Source organism: Lemur catta, chromosome 3, assembly GCF_020740605.2.
Source record: "Lemur catta isolate mLemCat1 chromosome 3, mLemCat1.pri, whole genome shotgun sequence".
In the NCBI taxonomy this organism is placed as follows: domain Eukaryota; kingdom Metazoa; phylum Chordata; class Mammalia; order Primates; family Lemuridae; genus Lemur; species Lemur catta.
This window is the reverse complement of record NC_059130.1, coordinates 15,631,386-15,657,063: the sequence shown is the minus strand read 5'-3', so window position 1 is coordinate 15,657,063 and position 25,678 is coordinate 15,631,386. Positions and strand designations below refer to the sequence as shown.

At 43.5% G+C, this 25,678-nt stretch overlaps 1 protein-coding gene across 1 annotated transcript; it reads right to left on the bottom strand.

The window, feature by feature from the left end:
• Window positions 1–18,742: 18,742 nt before the first annotated feature.
• Window positions 18,743–24,425, bottom strand: PIFO (primary cilia formation). Its single transcript, XM_045546322.1, has 6 exons — window positions 24,359–24,425; window positions 23,971–24,113; window positions 22,719–22,817; window positions 21,930–22,060; window positions 20,338–20,455; window positions 18,743–18,985 (listed from the first exon to the last, which is right to left on the bottom strand). Exons 1-6 carry the CDS (start codon window positions 24,375–24,377, stop codon window positions 18,917–18,919), a joined length of 579 nt encoding a protein of 192 aa, XP_045402278.1. The 5' UTR covers window positions 24,378–24,425; the 3' UTR covers window positions 18,743–18,916.
• Between the last annotated feature and the right edge of the window lie 1,253 nt (window positions 24,426–25,678).

The following is a 25,678-nucleotide window of genomic DNA, read 5'->3' as shown; positions in this document are numbered from 1 at the left end:
TTGAGCAATGTCTGCAATGGGCCATTTCTTTTTTCTTTAGTGTTGTGTTTCTCTTGAGGGAGAAGGAGATTCTTTTCTGTCAAAGGGAAGGGAGATTCAGGTCAGGTCAGCCCCAGTTAACCTCCATCCTCATTCCTTGCCTTGTCAGTCATTGCTTGTGCCTCAGTATCACCTCTGATCATGCTCTGGCCTTTGACCTCAAGGGTTTAGAGCAAAGATCCTGAGTTAGAGATACAATTTCTGGAAAGTTCTCAATGCAGTTACTGAGATAAAACCAAACTCATATTATCACAAGTCACCTGAAATTTATCAGCAGGAACCAGTCTGCTGGAACAATGTATGGTATTGACAAAGCCAGAGTTAGAAAATTCTACCTGCTCTTGGATTCTAGAAAATAACATCCAACAGAGCTCCCCTAGCTTATGGTCTGCTCTACCTTGTCTATCATTTGGGATGGGGACAAGATTTGTTAACATGTGAGTATTCCCCACCTTCCACTAGCACCCCTATGTCCTCACCATATTTGCCTGCCCAATTCTTATATTTTTGTGTTAGAGAATTGGGGAACTGGGTTGAGAGAGACAATGGGCAGGTCCATAGAGGCAGAAGGAAAGAGGAGAGAATTTAGGTAGAAAGAACTGGAAGATAATAGGGAGGTGAGAAAGGATAGAAACTATGAAGGGGGAGGTGAAGATAGAGATTTGGGCTTTGCTGGGGGAAATGTTCTAGAGCAACATCTCGTTCTTCTGATTTGGCCTCATGGACAAGTGCTGAGTTTTCGGTAACAACATGAACGTGAACATATTGACATGTACACAAGCAAGCACACATATACATCAATACCCAAAAGACCTTTCACATAAGCTCACACACTTCTGGCTCTTTGCAGTAAATCTAGGGCCCAAGGTAGAGAAAATATATAATTACAAAATGTTTTCTTTTTTTACTAGCTCTGACCAACTCACCCACCTCTTACTCCATGTCCAGCCCTGTCTTTCCACCTCTGCCCTCTTTCCTTTGACATGTTTGGGGAGGAGGAAGCAAAGATAAGACAAATGAAGGTGAGACTGGCCTAGGACAGTAGGCAGGAGGTTCTGACTGTTTATATCCCTTTGTTCTTAAGAGAGGGGATGGAATTAAAGCTGCTCAACAAAAGGAATATTACTCCTTGGGCTGCTGATCAGGGTGACAGAAATCCTAATCCTTTTCATTGGAGGGTCATGGAAGGCATTGTAATGTAGCTGGCATAGACTTTTAAGGGTGAAAAGTTAGGGCTAACCATAAATCAACCATGTTACCACTAACTTAAGCATGAAGTAGGCGGTAGCCACAGTCTCTCAGACCTTGGAAGTTATTCACTGGTAACCACAAGGGAGCCTGATTTCCCATGAAATCCAGGCCTTGGGCCCGGTTCTGCATGCTTGTTGGAGGCTACTGGCATTGCATAGTAGTAACTGAAGATTAAGCTCTATTTGCTTAGAGAATTTTTTCTGGGAGCTGTGGCAAAAGTACATTTTTATTCCATGGAAAGAGAAAGGAGCCTAGTTGCTTTTCATTACCTGCAATGTGGCAGTTTTCTGTTTTAGCTCTTATAACAAGCCAAGGGCTGGATTCCATGAAGAATACATGGTGAGTATGTACCTAACAAATGACAGTTAGCATTATTATAAGGTATATATTATTTCTATTTTCCAATAAGGAAATTACTGGTAAGAGAGATTGATTTACTTACCAGCGGCATACATTTAGTAAGTGGTGTACTAGGATTTGGCTTATAGGTTTGAATGATGCCAAAGTTTATGCTCTTTCCACCACACCACACAGACTCCCAGTTTCTAAGAACACTTGGCATTCCAAGAGCCCCTTGTATGGGGTTGGGTTGGCTTCCTCTTTGGGAAAACAAGATGGCTGTATGTAACAGGAATGATACACATATGTATACCTTTTAGCCTACTATTCCAACTCTTGGGTAAATTATTAGAAAAACAGTGTGGTCAAAGCATTTATGTATAAAGGTGTTTCTCAGAGCCTTGCTTATGATTGCAAAATAAGAAAACAATGAGGAAAAGGTGTATTAAATTATAATCAATAAACACAAAAGAATATTTTTAATCATCAAAAATGGTAAGCATAAAGACTAAGCAGAAATATGAGAAATGTTTATTTCTGACACAAAGTGAAAACAAAGACAAAAAACAGGATATAGGTGGTTTGTGTGCCATGACGGTGACCATGTAACCAGGATGGCATGTACACAAAGACTATGACCAACATGCAAACACAGTTATTTTATAGTAATATGATTTTGCTTTTCTTCGTGTTTCCTTTTTTAGAAATGTTTTGATCCTATTACATAAAGCTTTCAATAATTTTATAGTGTTTTAAAAGACTTAGTGCTAGATCAACAGATTACGCTCTTACATCACAGGTACATTTCTGAAAGCAAACGGGTTTGGTGGTGCCGTAGTTTGGGTTCTTGACTTGGATGACTTCCTGGGAAAGTTCTGCAGTGAAGGTTCATATTCTCTCATCTACAAATTCAAGTCCTGGTGGGGCTGCAGATGCCAGGTAGTTAGGGAAATATCTGCATACCTTGAACAAGGTGTTTACTTGTTGATTTCCAAAAAAGCAGAAGCACAAGGCATGATTTCTACTCTGGGGATTTTAATTCATTTCTTGCGGAGAAAAATTTAAATTTTCTAGCTAGGGTGACCATATAATTTATTTTATTTTATTTTATTTTATTTTATTTATTTATTTATTTTTTTTATAGAGATGGGGTCTCGCTCTTGCTCAGGCTGGTCTTGAACTCCTGAGCTCCAACGATCCGCTCACCTCAGCCTCCCAGAGTGCTAGGATTACAGCCGTGAGCCACCACGCCCGGCCAATTTGTTTCCAACTGTAAAATACAGGAAAAACCACACTGTTTTTTCCACTCTCTACTCTCTACTCTCACACAGCCACACACTTCTGGTACCAGATTTGTGAGTTTTTTCCCCATATACCAAGCAATTCTCCAGCAGATTCTCCAGTGGACACCAGCTGGGTGTCCTCTAATTCAACTCAATTCCGAAACTGTGTGCCTAGAGATAGCGTCACATCCCACAGGTCAGGGCTCAGTCCCACAAGACTGCCCCCTCCACCACTTCAGATGCCAGTTGCAACTGGCTATAAATCAGGGTTCCCATCACCCCTTCTGCCGGTTAGATTAATTTGCTAGAGCAGCTCACAGAACGCAGGGAAACACTTATGTTTGCCAGTTTATTAATAAAGGATATAATAAAGAATAGAGATGAACAGCCAGATGAAGAGATGCATTGGGGGAGATCTGGAAAGGTCCTGAGTGTAGGAGCTTCTGTCCTCATGGAGCTGGGGTGTGCCACCTTCCCAGGGTTCACCAACTTGGAAACTCCCCGAATTCCATAATTCAGGGATTTTTATGGAGGCTTCATCACAGAGGCATGCTTGATTATTAACTCCATTTCCAGCCTCTATCCCGTCTCTGGAGAATGGGGGCTGGGGCTGAAAGCTGCAAGCTTCTAATCATGACTTGATTTTCTTGGTAACCAGCCCCCATTCAGGAGCCCACTGAGAGTCACCTCCTTAGGACAAAAGATGCTCCTATCACCAGGAAATTCCAAAGGATTTAGGAGCTCTGCGCTTGGGAACTGGGTCAAAGATCAAACATTAGAATAAAAGATTCTCTTAGCAAACCTGTCTACCAGGGGATTAGGAGCTCTGTGCCAGGGACTAGGGCAGAGAACCAATATGTGTATTTTGTATTATTTCACACTAACTCAGGACAATTTTGAGTGAAGAATGTAACCCTGTACAGTCCACAGCAAACTGAGATGGGCTCATGGACCCTTCTACCCAGACAAGGGACATAACAATTTAACTGGTGTAACATGAGATTCAGCAGGCTGAATAAACCTTAAGACAACTGATGGCTTCTAATTTTCCATAATTTCTCATTTGGGAGTGTGGGATGGGCTGTTGAGGCAAATTAGTTAACAAAACCCCCAAGAAATATATAATTTTTCATCTGACAATATGTTATATATAAAATTTCTGGCTTGATATGGTGAACTTGAGAATAATTCTTTTTCCCAGTAAAGAAACAGCTTATTGTCTAGCTCAGCAAACCAGCTAAATACCAAATATTTGTAAGGCTATATAAGTATTTTCTAGTCTAGCTAGTAAAAGAAGTATTAATAAAACAAGCATTCTCTTCACTTTGAACAAATGGCACCGTGGTAATCTGCAGCTCTGCTCTAATCTTTGGTGAATAGGGTCCCCCTACCCAAAATCTGATTTGGTTTGAACTGGTGAAGAGAAAACTTTTCTAATCTCACATATTTAGAGATGTTTCTTCGAAGTTTTCATGGACTGTCACTGATGGCGCTTGTATTGTCTTGTGTGTAGGCTGCATTGCTCCAGAGCCTCCCAGCACCCGCCAACCCAGCGCATTCTGTGAAGGCAAAGCTGATGGGTTCTGCGGGACACTGGTGATCCATCCAGGTTTTCCAAGTGTCTAATGGTAACACTGTGGCCAAAAGGTGCGCAGAGGGCTTATGTTTGACCAAAGCTGTAAGTGCTGTAACTGGCCTTTCACGGAAACAATGAGCTGGGAGGTGATGAAGTCTTCCTAGAGTTTGTTTCAACTCAATAAATACATGAAACATGACATTGCTTTGCCAGTCATTCACATTATTCTTATCCTTTTGTCATTATAGTTTAGAAAGTCATTTCCACGCTGGACAATCTGTGAAGAGAATTAAGCAGCCATGATCTTTTATTCATAGACTTGCCCCCTGAAAGAGAATGTACTCATAACTAGAAAACACATGTTGAACAAATAAAAGTTACTTATTTATAGTGAACACAAGCAAAGAATAACTTTATTTTTATTTTACACATTGTTTCTCAAACTGAGCTCATCTTATTTTCTGCTGAACCAACTTTCCCTTCAAAACTTCTCAATTAATTCTGTTTTCCTTCAGCTTTATTGAGGTATAATTTAAAAATAAAAATTGTATATATTTAAGGTGTACAACTTGTGAAATTATCACCAGAGTGAAGTTAATGTACCTATCATATCATTTCACATAGTTAACTTGTAGTGTGTGTGTGGTGAGAACACTTAAGATCCTGTTCATTGACTGTGTTCTCCACCTTTGCAGGAGGTCTTTCTGGGACATATCTGGCTCTTGTCCATTTGCAGAGATTAGACGATTGACCTTCCCTCAACCACATTAATATTGGCTCTGGTTATTAACACTTCAATATTAACACACTCTCTTCCCAACTGAGAGAACAATAGAAAAATGTCTACACATATAGCAACTACAGTGAACATTCTTTAAATTACTTTATTCCTGTACAATGATCCAGTACAGTGGGCTCCACTGTCTTCATTTCCATGATTGTTGGAAAGCTATTTCTTTTGCCATGTTGCAGGTTGACACTAATCTGGCCTTGGGGAAAAAAGTTTCCAGAGCCTTTACATGATTAAATACCTTCATTCTGAGTCTGCAAGAACAATTTTTAAAAATAACTCTTCCCATTGTCTCACTAAATCCAGAAATCTTCTAACCATGCATCTTAATAATAATAGATACTGAGAACTCTGTTTTTTTCTGTATGTAAATAACTATATACCATTTTATGTATGTTAACACATTCAATTTTCAACACAAAGTTGTAAAAAAAGTATTCTTATCCACATTTTATACAAGAGAAAACCGAAGCCCAGAGAGGTTAAACAACTTGGCCACGGTCACATCTCTAAAAAGTGACAGAGTAGATATTCAAATGCAATTTTATCTGCATCTGAGCCTGGTATCTCTGTCATGATAATTCACCATTTCTATTTTGGGCCAGGAGGTACCTACGTCTCCCTGCTGTGCTTGGTTTCCAGGGTATTGCCTCCTCTACTAGTCTAGTGAAGAATTTACTTCAGCATTACCTGATATGGAATTGATATGTTGTTTTCTTTACAGATATTACCATTGATACAAAGGTGATTCAAATTACAAGCAGATACCACAAAAATTTTATACAAATGTGCTAAAAGATATAGATGAAACAAGTTCTAGGAAAATTTGAACCAATCAAATGACACAGGAAGAGGTAGAAAACCTAAACAGACCAATAACCCTGGAAGGTATTGAAAGTGTTATTAAAAATAGTTTCCCTCAAAGCTACCAGAGCCAGACAGCCCTATCAAATATTGAAGAATCAATTAAATATTTCCAGTGCATAGGAAAGTCTTCTCAATTCATTCACATTTTACCTAAGCTTGATAAAGAATCAGCAAACATTTTTTTGAAGATCTATTACTTCCCAGGAATTCTGCTAGGCTCTGGGGACCAGAGGTGAATAAGATATGCAAATTTCTTTTCTTTGTGGCTCTTACAATCCATAAGAAATAAATCATATTCCTGGATGGAAAAATTCAATGTTATAACTATGTTAATTCTCACATATTAACCCCTAAATATACTGAAAAGGGGTGTGTATGCAAGTTTTAATTTGACAAATTGACTATGAGGTTCATCAAGAAAAAAAATTGGTAAAAGGAGTCAAGAAAATATTTTTTTTAAAAAAGAAAAGTAATAAAGACTTGTCCTATGATATGTCAAAATGTTACAATAAGCATCTGTGTATCAGTGGAAAATAATACAAGGTTCAGAGATAATTTTGTATTTCTTGAAATGCATTTGATTTTCCTTCTTCATGCAACTGAGTTCCCTTACATGATGTGCAGTTTTCCTTTTCTCATCATAACGTGAGTGTGTGTGACTCAGTGTTTATGCAGGGCAGGCAATAGGGGTCTCTCAGGAAGTAATGGAAGTAGGAGGTAAATGGTAAGTTGAGTGTTCCTATTCCAGAGGATCAGAAAGATTTCTAGGCCAATTTTCAGGCTACTGTGAAATGAAAAAATAAATTATCTCTCTAGGGAATAAAAAACCATATCTTAGGTGTTAGACAAGTAGTAAGGCATGATAATTGTGGAGATCTTGAGGATTAATTTTTATATACTTGGTAAGACTCTACTAATTTCCCAGAAAGATCTTGGGCTGGGTTATCTGCCCTTCTGTATGCCAATGTATATGTTTACCCGTCAAAGAAGAAAGGAAGAGGGAGTGGGTACCATTTACTCTAAAAGATGCAGACTGGGTCGGTCCATGGCTGGGGAGAGCCTTGATTAATGGAGGCCCTACAGCCATAGGCTTTAGTGAGGCCCATCCTACCCTGATTTGTAGGTGTGTGCAAAGTAGATACATGAAGCCTGGTCAGTAAATGGAGGGAGTGAGACCCATGAGGACCTCCATGAACAAGGTGGGCCTGAGGCTGGAATCAGGTCTGGAGAAAGGAGAAGCATAAAACTCAGGGTTTATTGAGCCCATTCCATGTCCCTGGAGACCAGTAGGTAAGTGGTTAAAATCTGAGAACCCTCTTTAAAAATCTCTAGTTGGATAGGTTGGAGACTTGGGAGACTATTGATAAGCAACTCAGGTGGGGCCAAGTGCTCCTGCCCTGTGCTCCCATGGCACCGGCACCCCACAATATCCCTATCTCCTCTACTAGTCTCTGAGTTCCTGGAGACTAGGGATGGTGTCTACCAATTTTTGAATCTTTCATACAGTGGTCATTCAAAAACTGCCATGTCAGTGTGGAAGCAGCTTCCAAAACAGCCTTCAGTGATTCTTGCCTCTTGGTTTTCATGCCCTGTGTTGGTCTCTCCCACATTGAATAGACTGATCCATGTAACCAATGGGATATTGGGAATAGGATTAAATATGACTTCTGCCATGCTCCTTCCTGAATTACTTTCTCTGGGAGAAGCCCGCTGCCACTCTGGCAGCCCCACGGAGAACTCCAGCAAGGAAATACTAGAGCCTCCCACCAACAGCCAGCACTGTCTGCCAGCCTGCAAGTGAGTCAATCTCAGGGGAGGATGCTCTGGCCCCAGTCATGCCTTCAATGGTGGCCCCAGCCAACACCTCCACTGTAACCTCATGGGAGAACCCAAACCAGAACCACCCACTAAGCTGCTCCAGAATTATAGAAACTACATGAAATAATAAATATTGCTTAAAGTGGCTAAGTTTTGAAATAATTTGTCATACAATAACAGACAACTAATAGAGTCAAGAATAGCTTGAAGATTGTCCAACACCAGAACTGTTGAAGATGAGATGTTCATTTATTCAACCAATGTTTATCAAGTGCCTAGTCTGTGCCAGGTACCAGGGATCCAAAGATGAACGTGGCATTTGGGGTAAGAACAACTTGCTTACTGAGCAAGCTGAAAGGAGGATAGATGCACTGAGGAAAATTCTTGGCCCAGCCTGAGAATCTGTTCCCAGGCCAAGGCTGGCAGCTGCCCCTGCACCTGTGCCCACTCTTATCTGCCTGGCTGAGCCCCAGTTCTAAGGGGTATGGCTGCTGGCAGTGGCACATCTATGGCCATGGGGGTATCAAGGTGAGATAAAGCAGGCCCTGACACCTGTGACTCCAGCTCCCACAAAGCACTGACCCCTCTCAGCCATACCTCTCCCTCCCCTGCAACACCACTCTGGTTTTTCCTAAGGAGTCAGGCTCCACAAAGTAGATCGCAGTGTTCTTCACACCCTGCTTCTAGCACTCCTCCCAGGATGAGGAGAAGGGGAGGGGTATGGGATCCATGTTTCTCTGGTAGCAGCTGCCTTCTCCCCATTCCTGCTCTGGGCTGCAACAAAGGAAGAAGAAGCTGAACAGCTGGCAGCTGCAGCATCCTATGGCTGACCCATCCATTTCCTCCAGAGCCGTGGCAGCAGAAGCACAAGGGGCTAAGGGGGATATGTTGATGAGCAGGGATAATTATCCCCCTTTCATGAACTTGATCCCTTCCAAGACCCTTGCTGCTGGCTTTGGGCATTGGGCCAGGTGCTGCAGGAGGAAAATTACCTGCCTTAAGTGAATGCCCCAATATCTGAGCTCTACCCTTCATGTGCTTTCCAGGCTCTGAGCTTGGACCTGGGGACCCCGATTCCTACCCAGCACCCTTCATTCTCTCCCTGGGCTTCCACATCCTCAGGGAAAGGGACAGCCTCAGTGCTGAGCTAAGGCCTCCAACTGTAAGCAGTTCTGTTGGAGTAACCAGACGTAGGCTGGTGCGGGGGCTTTGCTTGGTTTCTCGGTTTCTCTGGCTGGGGTAGGGGGTGCTCACTGTAATGAATCTGGGATGGGTGTGGAGATGGGAATGTGATATCATTGGGACCTTGGGTCATAAGGTGGCAGCTGTGCTGTGCCCACAGTGACAACCAGGGTCTCCTCCTTATATAAGGCTGAGTCAAGAGGCTGAACAAGGTGGCCAGTGTGGAGGTATGATGGGGAGGAAGCTGCTCTGGGCCATTGAGTCTCCCACCCTTTTTGCCCTTGATACTTCCCACAGGTCATGGGGGTGTCCCAGGAATGGGATGGGAGGGCAGGCATCTGTTTCAGTGAAGTTTATCCATGGAGTCCTGCCTTCTCCCCATTCCTGACCTGGGCTACAACAAGGGAAGAGGGACCTAAGTCCTCAGCCTGGGAATAATAAAATGGGGCCCTGGGAAAGGCCACTGCTTAATACAAAGGCCCTTGGGCCTTAACACCCTGAGAGTCTCCTTGGTAGGGGCAGATCCTAACAGGGAAGACTGTCTGAAGATTTCCTGTTTTTGTATTTTTTTGTTTCAGGCTTGGTTGTTTTGCTGCAGGTGCAACTAGGTAAGGAACAAACATAACTTCCTATCTACACTCCAATTATCGGGGGTTCACGATGCCCCTGATATAACCAGGTCCCCGGTCAGTGTGTGCTGCAAGAGATGGGAGAGACAAAGACACAGACACAAAAAGTAAGGTGAAAGGGTGTGGGAAAGTCAGGGGACCACCAGCATTCCCGTGAGCCAGGTGGTACTGATTGAAATCTAGCACCCATTTTTATTCTCTTTTTCATGTTATAGGTTACAATGATTTCACATGAAAAGCTCATGGGTACAATGTGTAGAAGTTTCAAGTCTCCCCTAAAAGTCACAAGATCCCTTAGCTAATTACTCTTTTATCTATAGAAGCAGGAACACATAGCTCCTTACTAAGTCTAACTATGCCTTAAGGTATGTATACAGAGTATCTCTGAATTCAGCAGCTGTGGCCCATTCAATTGAGGAACAAAGAGATTAGTACCTCTTACTGGGAGGTTAGCTCCCCATTAACTGAGGCATTCTACTGAGAAAGAGGAGGGAAAGAACTCAGCCTGATGTTTTTAAGAATTGGAGCATGACATCCCTTCTCCCGGGCTGACATTTTGCAGTCTTCCTCTATAGCCATGGGTGGCTTTCATGTCAAGCTGCTCCATGGCTTTTTAGGCATGAGGCCCCTCAGGCTTTAAGGTGAGAGTCTGCTTTGCTGTACTCCCAGATCACTGGAATGTCCCCCAACTAGGCAGTTAACTTCTTCCCTTATCTCCGGCTCCTGCTCAGACAGCATTCCTTCACCTCCTCTCTCCCATGGCCTCAGAAATGGGGTCCCTAAGCCCCAATGGTCTTATCCCCATCATCCAATCTTCCTCATCATCCTCTTTCTCTCCTTTCTTTCAACTCTGCATTTTCTTCCCATTCCATAATGAAGTCATGACTAGAACCCCAAGCCCCCACCCTGTTTTGCTGGATCCCAGTATCTCAGAGCTGGGAGGGAACATATAGAGCATTGATCCCAAACTCCTCCCTTTATAGGTTAGAAAACCAATGCACAGAGAGGGAAAGTGATCTGTCCCTCACCACTCAGTCCTGAGACTTAAACTTACATCCTGATGCTAAGCCTGGTGCAGTTTCTATTATCTATTACTCTATACTCCTCTTTGTTTTGTCTTTTTTCCCCCTCAAATGTCCTCACAGTCTTTCTAATTCCTGGCCACTGGGCTATGGAGATGGAACATGACTAAGGCCCAGAGAGGGGAACCCAGGAGAGAAGAGTGGGAGGAGCATGAGCTTTGCAGTAAGACTGCTTGGAAATAGTAGATGCACAACAAATACCTGGGGAATAGATGGAAAACTGAATTGGTATTAATTTTAACCTTGCAGTCCTGAGCAAGTCCAGTTTTTCTGAGTCTCATCTAAAAATGAAGATAATAATGTTTTCCTCATGATTTGTTATGAGAATTAAAATTTAAGCAAAACAATGCATATAAAACCTCGAAATAATGCATCAGTCAACTCACATGCCATCTACAAAAGGTAGCTATTTTAGCAGTAATAAACTTGAACAGTTATGCATATGATGGAGTGACACAGAGTACCAGAGGAGCGTAATTACTCTGACCATTTGCTTCTGTAATGTCAAATTGATTTTACTTTATACATTGACTATAATTCATTTTTAAAGCTTTCTGGGTCATAAAAGATGCTTAGGTACTGCTCATATTCTGTTGAAAAAAAATGTCATGGCTGTTTAGCAAGGTCTTACATAGAGACAGGAAAGGCACGTAGCAGCATCTACTAGGTATGTGCCATGCTAACTCTTACTTTACTCTTCCTTTGAAGAGTTTATCAGCAAGTGAGGCAGACACTGGGGCTTCACAACACAGTAATTGCTACTTTCTCCTCTCAAGCTCAGCCTGTAAGATAGTATGCTACTTTCTTAACTGATCTCAGTATTGACCAGAACCAGCCAAGTTCTTCCCTAAAAAGGAGGACCCATGTCTGTGCATTCACCTGATATATGCCTTCAGCACCATTAATTGCTGCCTATGGATGGAATGGTTTTGATGTCCTGTATCCTTGGTCCTGAGCCCTGAAAGAGCAGTTGGTAGGAACTGAGCCCACAGTGAGTGGGAGACGGGGAGGGATAATGGAGAGCCCAAGCCTAGTCCCCAATTTATTTCAAATAGCATAAAATTCTGAGAGGCAAAGTCTTTTGCAGATAGCTTCTTCCTTAAAAGAATTTGTGGATTTCTGAGACATATGGTAAAGTATAATGTAAACACTATCGTGGGCAGAAGGGAGGAACACTTGCCTTGGGAACTTTAGAGGACGTGACTGGCAGCTCCCATTCCCCAGAGAGTCAGAAATAAGGGCAAGAAGTGTCACTTTCCACAATGTCTGCATCCTACAGGCTCACAGAAGTCTCCCTTAAATGTGCCTCCTTGTTTCTTTCTGCAGCAATGGAGATCTGGGTCAGGCATGGCAAATAATTTGATCTTCCTTCTAATTTGAATTGATTGTGTTTATTCAAATCCTGTGCTGAAAATTCTAAGACTGATAGATGAATGATTACCATTGTTTGCCAAAGACTCAAGAGGGAAAAATGACCACAGCACATATGTTCATACTTACCATTTCCCAAATAACCTCTGGGTACAGAATTAGTTAGAATTATACTTGTTTGCAGCCTGGTTTCATAGAAAGTTGTGCCTTCATTTTATGAGAAAAAATACTTTCTAGAAAAATATGTGAGATTAACATAGCTTTCATAATGTCATTTTTTTCCATCTCTCCTCCCATTTCTTCCTATTTTCCTTCTGTTTAAGTCCTTTCTCCTCCAACCTATGACATAGATCTGCAAATACTCAACATTGCCTTCTTGATTCCCACACTTAGGAATGTGTAGATCTGCACATTCTTAAGTGGAGCCACAAGTGCCTGGATTGAAGGCCAGAAAGTGCCATATGCTTGCAAAAATACTGAGTGGATTGGTCATGACAACATTCAGAATTATGGCCATAAGATATGAACATTGCAAAAAAATTACAATCCTGGCTTCAAATAATTTATCTGGAGCCCATTTTCCTAAGATCTGTGACTTCAAGGTTTTAAATATGCTGGGAGGGTAGACCAACCTCATTACTACTTACCTTTTCCCTAGACAGGAAAAACAATGTGATTAAATATAATTTAATTTTTAATAATATATAATATAATATACCGAAATATACTGGAATACTCTAATATGATGAAAATTTCCAATTTTGTGCAGTATGAATTTCTGTTAGTACATGTGAATCATTGTAAGGCTGGCGTAAGACCATCACCTACAATGACAATAATAAAAATAACCCTTTACATTTTTATCTAAATGTTTTACTCTTGCAAACCAAAAGTTTGCGCCATTATCTTGCTTGATTCTATACAGTCCAGCGAGGTAGGAAACAGCCTCTGCATTTTACAGATGTATAAGCTGAGGATCATGGATGCTATGACTAACCCAAGGCCACATAGCTGGAAAAGACAAGGAATAATTGAAAATGTGGCCTGGCTCAGAGTCTAGTTTCTTTCCACTACATTACTCTGTCAGGTCACTTTACAGAATCTTCGGCAGAAGAAAGGTGGCTGACGAGAAGGGAACAGGTCTTATGGTGCAGTGCTAAAGAGTTAGACTTTGGAGTCAGATATACCTTATTTCAAATCCTCAGTCTGGAGAGCCCAGGAGTTTGAGGCTACAGTGAACTATGGTGATGCCACTGCACTGCAGCCCTGTAGCCTGGGAGACAGAGCAAGATCTGTGGAAAGAATCCATACAAAGAATGAGGGGCAATATTTCACAGAAAAAATGGCAGACTAGAAGCAGCCTGCCAGGATGCTGCTCCCAAGGAAAGAAGTGAAAGGTGCAGGCAGCTGCCTACATATGGATTGCTCATCCATGAAGCAGCATTGTGAAGTCACAGAGAAGCAACACGAGACACTCAGAGTGGGGGAAAAAAAGGTTGGATCAACCCTGCCATCCACACAGCCCTGCTTTTAGCTCCTGCACCCTGCTCAGAAGTTCTGCCTTCTGACTCCTCTGCAGTCTCGGCTCTGAGGCTCTCACACCACAGCCCAAGGCTCCACCTCTGTGCCTCTAGAACTCCCAGCAAGCCCGAGACATCATCCTCAAGTCTCCAGTGCTGCGCCTGGACCCCAAGACCCCAACCCAGAGCCTCCACCACTGCAGCAGAGTTGGAAGAACTGCTCTAAAGTCCAACACCCCACCAGGGACCCCCCAGCCTCAAGCTGCCAGTACACTACAAACTGGTCTGAGCAAACACACACAGCTTGGAAATCCACAACAACTGCATCCAGTTGCTGCTGTTACCTCTGCGGAGAAATCCTGGGTAGAGCAATACCCACAACATCAGCCTCAGTGAAGAGGGTCTCACCCAGCTCCCAACACAAATATCCTATAACTCTTTGGTGAACACTCAACACCCAACACAAACAGCACTCAGCACAGGCTTGAGAAGCAACAATTACAACAGAACAAATCAGAATAGCTGCATTACAGGCTTCTAGTGCAAACTATCTGGTGAACAACCCAACACCCAACACAAACAGCATTCAGCACAGGCTTGAGAAGCAACAATTACAACAGAACAAATCAGAATAGCAGCATTACAGGCTTCTAGTGCACACACCCCTCCTCTGCCACATCAACATTCCAGAGTAGATGGGGGTCAAGATGGTGGACCAAAGACACCACTAGCCACAGTGTCTCTATAAGAAGGAGAAATTTTAGATGGAAAAAAAAAAAAAAAAAAACAACAGACAGACAGATATAGATTGGAAGAGGCTCTGAAGGAACGGTGCCTGAACCTACAGGAGACTCCACGGGAAGAGATTGCAGAGCCAAACTGGAAGGAGAAAGGCATCAGCAGGGATTAAGCCCAGAGAGACTCAGAGACCAGCAAGAAGGGTAGGTGGATTAGCTGAGATCCCCTGCCCTCGCATCTTGGGCTGTAGGTGGGCTCCCAAGATGCTGGAAAGACTTCTGTCAAAGTAAGCCCAGAGACTGCTGCCACCAGTGAGTGGAGAACTTCTTGCAGACAGGGCCCCAGGCTGTCACCCCAACCCAGGGTGCCTCCTGCCCCATAGACTTGAGCTGGATGGCAGGCCCCATATTGCCTCTCTGCCTACCAGGAGCCTTTGCCCTCCCCAGGGGACCTCAACCACACAGGTTCCATCTTACTCATCCCCACATAGACATTTCCCAGCTCCGGCCCAGACGTCAGGAGCCACAGGGATCCAGTGGGTCCTGGGGTGATCTGTGTGACTCCAGAGCCCTGTCATTCTAGGTGGACTGCCTCCCAGAGAGAGGATTGGAGACGACCAGAGGGTGGACTTTCCCTCCACCTAGACTCTTTGCTAAGAGAGACAATGGAGCCACCACATGGAGGCTTCCACAGGGAACAGGGCTCAGACCTTTCCTTTAGGGGTCCTGCAGCAGACTGAGGGGTGCTCGGGCTGTGAGCTCCCTGCTTGCTGGCCCTCCCTAGTGCTGCTTGCCCAGAGACTCCAGAAGAACGGGACACACCCTGAGGTGGAGGGACACTTAATCAGGTTGGGGACCCTGTGAGAGAGACTTGAGATCAGTATCCTTTTCCCTGGTATGGTCAGGGTTTCATCCCTCGGGCCCAGGGGATGGACCAGCAGGCCAGATCCTGTACAGGCCAGATGGAGATACAGGTCTGGATCACATCGTCCAGGGGCACAGAGGGGATATTTGTGAATTAGTCTCCTGAGGTGTAGTTGCCTGCAGGGGCAGAGCAGGGGTGAGAGTGCAGAGTGGGTCCTAGCTGCGGCAGGCTCTAGGGCACCCCTCGTCCATGGGAGGACCATGCTTCCAGCTCAGGCTGGGATCCTGGGCAGGAAACCTCCTGGTCAGCATCACAGTCATGGGGGAGCTTGGCTGGCTAGAGGTCCTGCCTGCCAGCAGAGGCCTGGAAGAAACTGCAGGATAGGGGAGGGTGGAAAGGAGTTAGGCCTGCTCTAGACTGCAGGTCTCAGACAGCCCCACCTTCACATGCAGAATTTTTGGTCCAGTGGGGCCACTTTAGCTCCTCCCTGGCAGCTTTGTCCAGAGGCAGGGAACAGACCTTTGACCCCAGCTAAAAGCATTTGTGGAGCTTGAGGGCAAGCTCACCCAACCTAGCCCCACCCAGCTTCACTTTCCCATGCTGAGGTGGAGAAAAAGGACACACCTGGAAGTTCCAGGCCCCCACCCACCACCTGGGGCATTAGATTGCTTCTTCTGAGGAACTAGAGCTGGTCACAGGACCCAAACACAACATTGCAGCTTGTTCCTCCCAGCAAGCGCCACCTACTGACAGGGAGGTCAATTTGCATGCCCTTTTACTGCATTTACTGACCCATCGCACAGGGTGTGGTCAAATTTCACCCACAAGCACCACCTACTGACTGAGGGACTAAACAGAGCATTTCATTATCTAAACAAAAATCCAAAGGTAAGAATCAACAGCTGCTCCAGATGGGAAAGAATCAGTGAAAGAACTCTGTAAGTATGAAGAATCAAACTGAAAGGACACCCCCAAAGGGGAACACCAGCTCTCTAGCAATGGATACCAACCAAAATCAGAACACTGAAATGACAGATGAAGAATTTTGAACATGGATTGTAAGGAAACTCAATGAAATGCAACATAAAATGGAAACCCAACACAAAGAAACCACACACACACACACACACACAAATCCAGGAAATGAATGAAAAATTCACTAAAGAAATTGAAATATTAAGGAAAAATCAAACAGAACTTCTGGAAATGAAGAATTTATTCAAGGAATTACAAAACACATTGGAAAGCCTTAAGAATAGGTTAGATCAAGCAGAAGAAAGAATCTGAGAGCTTGAAGACAACATCTTCCAATTTAACAAGTCAGTCACAGAAATACAGCTGAGAAATAAGAGAAAAGAGCAAAGCCTATAAGAAATATGGGATGACATGAAGAGGCCTAACATAAGAATCATAGGCATCCCTGATAGTGAAGAAGAAAATACACAAAGGTTGGACAAACTATCTGAGGGAATGATAGAGGAAAATTTCCCAGGCTTTGCTAGAAATCTAGATATCCAAGCACAAGAACCTCAAAGGACTCCTGGGAGATTCATTGCAAACAGGGAGACACCATGACACATGGTCATCAGACTGGCCAAAATAAACATGAAAGAGGTCCTCCTACGTGCTGTAAAGCAAAAGCAGCGGGTAACTTACAAAGGAAAACCCATTAGACGAACTGCAGACTTCTTATCTGAGACCTTACAAACTAGAAGGGACTAGGGCCCCTTCTTAGTCTTCTTAAACAGAATAATGCCCAGACTAGAATTTTGTATCCTGTAAAACTAACTTTAATATATGAAGGGGAAATAAAATCTTTCTCAGACAAGCAAACACTGAGGGAATGTGTTAAAACAAGACCTGCTCTGCAAGAAGTACTCAGAACAGTGTTACACATGGATCAGCACAATAGACACTCACCAGTGTAAAATCATCCAAAAGCTAAAGGTCAAAGGCCAGATACCATAATGTCTCAAGAGAGAAAACAAAGCAACAAAGTTCTACTCAACAGGATGAACAGAAATCACCCCATTTATCCATTCTTTCAATAAATGTGAATGGCTTAAAGTGCCCACTGAAGAGACACAGATTGGCCGAATGGATAAATACACACAAGCCAAGTATCTGCTGTCTTCAGGAAACACATCTAACCCACAAGGATGCATTCAGACTCAAGGTGAAGGGATGAAAAATGATATTCCATACAAATGGAAACCAAAAGAAACTGGTGTAGCAGTTCACATAGCAGATAACTTAGTCTTCAAATCAACAAAAGTAATGAAAGACAAATATGGTCATTATATAATGGTAAAGGGAACAATTCAACAAGAGACATAACAATTCTAAATATTTACACACCCAACACAAGTGTGCCCAGATTCATAAAGCAAATCCTACTTGATCTAAACAAAATGATAAACATCAGCATTGTAATAGTTGTATCAATGTAAGAGTTTTACCTCACTCACTGGGAAGAGATTTTAGGTGACATCACAGGTAGGCAGTGTGATTTTTACTCTCTGAAGAACTTTTGTGCTGCCCAGGAGTGAGTATCTGGAGAACTCCTGTGCAAGCAGTGAGAACCCTACGTAAGTAAGCTCTAATAAACTCATCTAACTCGCCAAGCTGAACTTATCTGAGTCATTCTTTGATCTCGCAGCTCCATTTCAGTTTGGAGGGCAGTTTTTCTATACAGTCCTGGGATTTTTGCAAAACGGAAGGAAAGAGGCCTATGTCTCAGGCCTGAGTCTCTGAGTAAGTATTTTGCAAGTGGTTGCTGTGAGTTCTGGCCTTTATAACTCTGGACTAGCTTGTAAAGCTTCAGAAATCATTCAGATTGGGGAGCAGACCCAACCCATTCGCTGCCCTGGGGAGTCCTCCTCAGACTTCAGGCCAGGCCCAGGGAGCTAGTAGATGAGTTTATTTTGATTCCTGCTGTATCCCCATTGCTTACTCCTCTGCCTGACACATAGTAGGAACTCAGAATATATGTTGACTAACAGACCAAACAGATGATGTAATGGGAAAGGGGGAATTTTGGGTTCTTTGAGTTTTATGTCAATCTGAGAAAGGCAACCAAATCAAGACCTTCCCACTCCACACAGGAGAACTCAAAAACTTGGAAAAACTCCTAAAACATATATATATTTTAATCTGCTTTAAGTGTCTTTTGTATCTAATAAACCCAGATCCCATCCAAACCCTTGATATGTATAGGCCAACAGCCTCTTAGGACCAGGGTTAGTGGTAGAATATAAAAAACTGGTGCCTGGGAATTGGAACTAGAGGGCAGGGACCCCTGAGTATTTCATTATAGTGAAACCAACTCAACACCCAACAGGAACCCTCCCACCCAGCTCCGTATGTATACACCACAAACCAGCAGATGGAGCCAGCACTCTGTACTACTCTTTATGCTTTCCTACAGTAGCTGCGAGCCCCGGCCCCGCCCTGGGCCCCACGCTGGCAGACAAGAGGGCACAGCAATACACAAGGAGAAGAGCAGCTCTGTCTTCAATCCTGGAGACTCTGTTTTCAGGAGGAGCACGTGAAGGTAGTCACCGCTTCTCAGCTGTAAAACAGGCTTAGGTAGGCCACACGGTTCCGATGCTTTCTAAAGTCTTTGTCTGTGGACAGCTGCAAAGAAAGAATATTGTCTAGCTCAATATTCCAGTGAGAACCCTCTGCCTCTGGTCTTCCCGGCTGTGCAAAAGAGAACTGTACATTATAGATACGTGGCTTAGCTGAACCCCAACCCCACAGTAATCTAGCCTTAGTGAGTCTCTCAACATTTGTATGTCCATCTACCCTTTATCATCTTACTACGGTATGTATCATGCTAAGATTAACTTCCTACTTGGAAAACTCCCAAGTAGTTGGTAGCCTTCTTGAAGACAAGAATTATATGTTTAATTCTTGAATGTTACCTATAGGCCCTAACACAATGATGTTAATACATTAGGCATTTAATAAATATTTGTGGAATTAATCCAAAGTTCTACCAGGGAAACTAAAAGTCACCTCTGGGATTATGGTAACAAACGGCTCGAGCATTTATTATGCTATCAGGTGCTGTATTAAATGATTTTCCGCATTATATCGATGTTTATAACTTTATCATATTGATTCCACTATTTTACCCATTTCACAGATAAGAAAACTAAGGCTTAGAAAAATTAAGGAACTTGTCGAAGATCACATAGCAAGTAAATACTGGAGCTAGTATTTGAACCTAGGTAGTTCTGTCCCCAGAATCCATGCTCTTAACCAGAATGTTCTATAGCTCCCTAGTGATCTAATACTCAAGTGGTGTGATGGAGAGAGCACTGGCTTAGGACTCAAGATCCAGATTCCAGTTGTGCAACCTGCACAAATCACTTCCTCCGTCTGGGTCTCAGCGTCTTCCTCTTGCATATAGGGGTTTTTCTCCTGTACCTACCACAAGAGATTATTTGAGGATCAAATAAGAAAATGTGACTTTTGTTTAGTCATATACACCTTTAAAAATTTAATGAGGTGGCTCATGCTTGTAATCCCAGAGCTTTAGGAGCCCAACATGGGAGGATGGCTTGAGGCCAGGAGTTTGAGACCAACCTGAGCAACATAGTGAGACCTCCTCTCTACAAAAACTAAAAAAATTAGTGGGGCATGGTGGTGCGTGCCTGTAGTCCCAGCTACACAGGAGGCTGAGGCCGGAGGATCGCTTGAGCCCAGCAGTTTGAGGTTGTAGTGAGCTATCATGATGCCACTGCACTCTAGCCTGAGTGACAGTGTGAGACCATGCATCACTAAAATAAAAAATAAATAAAAATCTAATGAAATTGTGGAGCTCTCCAAAAAGATCCTCATATTCAGATACACACAAAATTGTGCATATAATTTCAGAACCAAGGACTTCCTGAGAGTCATTCCAAGCCTCCTGGTTAAAAACCCCTCATATATGTGAAAGTGCTAGATAAGAGTGCTCTACAGAAGTCCAATCGTATTACCTCAGTTTTAAAGGTTCTTTTCTGTAGACGTGGAACCTGAGCCCAGTCAGGAGACCCAAATCTCATTGGCCAAGCAATTTTGGGAAGTGGCTTCATCTCTGGATTGTACGTGCCAGGGCTGGAAATAAAAATACAAACATCACGTTTAATGAGTTAGTGACCATTCACGAACTCCCTCAGTACCATAGCCATCCTTGGACTTGGCCTAACCCCTGGGAAAAAGGCAACAGACTTGATTATCTTTTTAATGTATGGGGAACATGGGGTTCTGTTGCCTGTTAATGTATTTCTAATTTGATGTTAGTGTTAAAGATACCCAGTCTTGATATCCAGCTAGGGTAAAGATCAACTTTAGTTTAAAAGATATTTCTGCAAATCAGTATCCTCAGGTGAGAGACCAGAAGACCCCAAAAGTGGTGGGTGATGAAAGACATCTACAACAGTGATGAGTTAGCACTGCCCACAGTTTGAAGTTGGTGATAAAAGTGCAGCAATAATCTATCTACAATGTAGGCACAGCAAAGGAGAACCAGTTAAATTTTCTTGACAATGGTATTATTTTAAAATTGTGTTTGCTCATAACACTTTGTTTTGGCACAGCCTCTTTACTGTGGGGAAGTAACACTTAGAGTGAACTTGGGGGCAAGACTCAACGCTTCCACTTCCTCAATGCAAACTCAAGAAAGTTACATTCACTCTTTGATCCTCGGATTTCTCATCAGTAAAAGAGAGGCCTTCACCCTTTGCCCTACAGTTCTATCCACTCTGAACAGCTTCCTGAAACACTGAGAATAAGCCCTCTAACCTGCAAGGCCTGTATACTTCATCCCACCCTCCTTTTCTGTTCTCATTCCCCTCTTGCTCACTATACTCTAGCCATGCTAAACTTCTTTCTTTTTCCCTCATGCCAAACTCCTTCCCAATTTTCAGTCTTTGCACTTGCTGTTCATTTTGCCTGGAATTCTCTGTTCCCAGATCTTCACAGGGCTGGCTCAGTCTTGTCATTCAGATCTCAGATGGAATGCCATTTCCTCAACCCTTGCTAAAGTAGCCCAGCCCCTCACTCCCTATCATATCGTCATCTTGTTTTATTTTCTTTGTAGTATATCACCAGGTCAACATACTTCCTGGTTTGCCTGTGATAGTTTTAGCTTATGGCTACTGTCCTGATGTAATTATTAACAGGCCACCCTTTCACTCTCAGAAGTGGCACAGTTTGAATAATAAATTATATGGTCACTCTCCTTATTACTATTGATATTTTCTTGCGCATTTGCTTCTCATTTGACTGAGCCCAGAAATGTAAGCTCCAAGAAATCAGAAGCCTTGTGTGATGGGTTTACTGCAAAATCTCTGGTACAAAACTACCTGGCACATTAATAAATATTTATTGAATGAATAACTATGATTCTACAATTCTACAATGCCATAGATCTGGGAGGCAACAGGTTAAATTTTTAAAGGTGAGTGATTTCTTATTTAACTAGGATAGTTTAGATGTAATCTCTTCTTTATGTACTTCTTTTCCTATTATGTACTTTTCCCCCTTCTACTGGTTTTTGTTGAAATACACCGGAAAAGATGAAACATACCCGGGACAATAAATGTCTTTTGAGTAGCTCCCAAATCGAGGTACCAGGACATTAAATGGAGCAAAACTTTGTTTGTGTTGTTCCTTCTGAGGACTTACTCTCTGGTACATGCCTGGGTAAGGTGTCACATCCTGTTTCCAAAAAAAGATCAATATATTAGAGGGTGATATATATGCACATAAAGCCTTCCTGGTAGAAAAAACAAAATCATCCTTTTCCTGTTCATAAATTAGCACTTCAAGCTATAAAAATAGGCTGAGGGTAGGTAGAAAACCAAGATATGGGTGTGGTTCAGCTACCTAAGGATACATAGTGAATAGGATACAGAGATAAACCTAGGATGGGTAGAGAACCAAGGCAACTTGTGCCCGTCACCACTCTTACCACCCAACTCAGATTTTGAGAGCCAGTATCCCTACTTCTTGAGCTTAAATGTCAGGAAAATGTCCAGCAAGAAATTAGGGTCCTATACTAAAGACTTTAGACTTGAAATCTAATCACACAAAAGGATGGAAAAGCTGGAATTTGTTTTTTTAACTGACAAGATACTACAATATATATAAACACAGCTTCTAATATTTTAACCTCATGCATCTCAGCACTGAAGTCCTGCCTTGGGACTATTTCTTCAGTGAATTTTTTCCCACTCTCCTTGGGACACTCCTAAATGCCTACTTTTCTTAAATTTCAGGGCATATTATTTTAGTTCACCTACCCGTTCCCTGCCCTTTTAACCCCAATGCAAACACATGCAGAAACATGGACCACACTAAAATCCTAGCACATTACCTTGTTGATTGGCTTAAACCTCACAGCTGTTCTGGCTCCTAAAGCATATCCTTTTACACTGGTTGGGATCCTAGATAAGTTGTATGCCAAGCCATAGCTCTTTGGGTGGTATATAAAAAACAAAGAAAAAACCACAACACACAGTCAGAGAACATTAGGGCCATCAAAATGTAGTGAACTTAGAACGTTCCCATATGAACCTTCTCTGCAAGAGATTGCTCCCTCTTATCTTAACTCCTTACAGGTGAAGACCATACCATTGCATAAGTAACACAGGGAACCCTGAAAAGGGATATGTCTGGGTAGGTAAAATCAATGACATTTCTATGTATTCTAATGAATCTAGTCTTCTGAGCCCAAACAGCTGAACTAAGGCAACTGAGAGCCTGAGGTTTGGACTAATGGGAGGGCAATTGGTATTGGGGCTCAGAAAACAGTACCCCAAAATGAAGGCCTCAGAAACAAAAGTTTTTCTCTGACTTTCTCCTGTCCTCCTGTCTCTCAGTCCCATTCTCCCCCTAGGCTGGCCATAGAAACTAGAATTCCTCTTCCTCAGGGTGGGTCATAGAAACCAGAACCCTTTTCCTGAAAGCCAGTCATAAAACCCCAAAATATTCTGGGATAAACTGGCCGTAAAGAAATTATCTGACCTACTTTGTTTGACCCTCATCTCAGAGAGAGTCCTGCCCAATACCTTGAAGGAAGGAATGCATGCTCAGAGAGACCAAAAAGAACCTAGACAGTCCTTCCTGGGTTTCCCCAGTTTATTAGCATTAGATCATACACTTCTAGTCCAATCGTATTGCTACATGGTTGTCCATACTTTGTTGAATCTAAGCATAAAAATGGACAACGTCCCCTGTATCTCTGGGTCTTCATTCTGAAGGCTTCCATGTACACATGTTAAATAAATTTGTATGCCTTTTCTCCTATTAATCTGCCTCATGGATTTTCAGCTAACCTCCCCGGGGCCAAGGGCCTTAACCTCCACACTGGCATTGGCTCACAGGCCTGAGGAGGTGAGGAAGGAGCAGGGACTGTATGAAGCCTTGGGTGCGCGGGGGTGGGGTGGGGAGCAATGGTGCTGTAATCTCTGGCATCGGCTGGAACAGTTGTATGCAGGAGACCAGGGCACCATCTCCTGTTCGGACTGTGAAGATCACAGATCCCCTATAGTTTTTCTTCCACAAACCTTGGCTATCCTTCAACAGCCTTAAATCTGAAACCTACCTAAGGGGAGGTGAATACTCACATCTTCTGGTATGTAACACCCAGGCCCTATATGGGGCGATCCCCTAAGGGGGAGAAACTTGTTCCCAAACAAGTTTGGGGGATGGTAGTGAGGAAAGAGCTTCCTGTGCTGACGTGTTCCAAAGGAGTACTTATCCCCCGCACCTAAAGATCAAGAAAGAGGAGAAAGTCCACGTGAGGGAAATCATCTCGGGCTCTGTGAGCGCGCCCAGGGAGAAGAGGGTTAGTGCGGGAGGCGGAGCAGAGGACGGGGCCATGCACGGAACAAAACCCAGACTGAAGGAGCTCCGTGGAGAGGGGCGAACGGTACTTCCTTCTGCATCGTCTTCCCCAGCCCCCCAACGCTTCCCCGGACCCTCTACTCCAGACTCCTCCCCAGCCCTCCTCACCCAACTTGAGGAAGCACATCGCGCGCCGCCGAGGCTAGCACTTGTGTACTGCGTTGCCAAGGGAACGAAGGCTCTGGGACCAGCCCAGCAGCGGCGCTCTGGGCGAGGAGCGGCCCGCAGTGCGTTTGCACCGCAAGCGGGGAGCGCTGGGGGAGCCACCACCCCGGAGGGGGCCGGACCTGGGAGCCCGAGCCCAGTGGGTAGTGAGCTCGGCTGCTGGGCGGAGGGTAAAGGGTTTGCTGGGCCTGGGGCCTCATGGGGCCTAGGGCAGACGGGGTGGCAAACAGCTTTGGAAACTGGGTCACGAGGAATGCGCTGCTGTAGGGGGAGGGACAGTGGGGTTCGGAGTGCCCCGAAGTCCGGGCTACTAGGATCAGGGAAGCAGAAAAACGCAGCCGCTGCAGGGATGGCGTATGGGAGTGGGCTTTCTGGACAGCGCCTGGAGCTGGGGAGTGGGAGGCAGAGTTGAGCTAACAGCTAGTTCCATATTAAGCCCTTCGAACACCCGTTTTTCCTTTTCCTCAAGCCGTTCCAATCAGTTTGCATAACCCCCTTCTACACCTACAGCTGGGCACGAGGGCTTTAAAAGGACTGGAGGCCTTGAGTGCCGCGGAACCACGGGGGTGCTTACCAGTTTTACAAATCTTGGGCAGTCACTTAAATTTCTAAGTTCCAGTTTCCTCATCTCTAAATTGGAAACAATTTGTCTTGTAAAACAGGGCAGATAAAAACCAAACTGGGAATAATAATTCTTCTTTGTAGAGTTGTTGAGAGGATTAAGATGGCAGGATTAGAACAGTTCAGTGCCTGGGCCTTGGTGGGTGACAATACAAGAGGTTATCATCACTGAAGATAATAACCCAAGGAAAAAAAGTCAGGGTGTGTGTTGACTTTTTTACCTTTGTCTTTGATGTTAACACTAACTTATTTTCACTAGATTAGTAGTTGTCCAGGTAATGGAGAGGTAACAGAACATAAGTGTAACTGGTCCATACTACCTTTTGGCCCCTTACGGATCATGATCCTGGGCTCCACACATACCCTAGGCTGGCACTGTCTTCAGGGATGATTTTATAATGTAGGTTTCCAAAATAAAAAATTTAAAAAAAGGTGATACTGAATCCTAGAGGATATTTTGGAAGCATTTTTGCTTATTAAAAATGGGTGTTGCTCCTGGCCAGCAAGCCAGGGAGGCTAGACATCCTGCAGCGCATTGCCTAGTCACACAATGAATTGTCCTTTGTCCCCTATAATATTCACATATCCTGCTGGATCCTACAAAAATAGTTAGTAGTACTTATATATATTAGCATTGAGAAA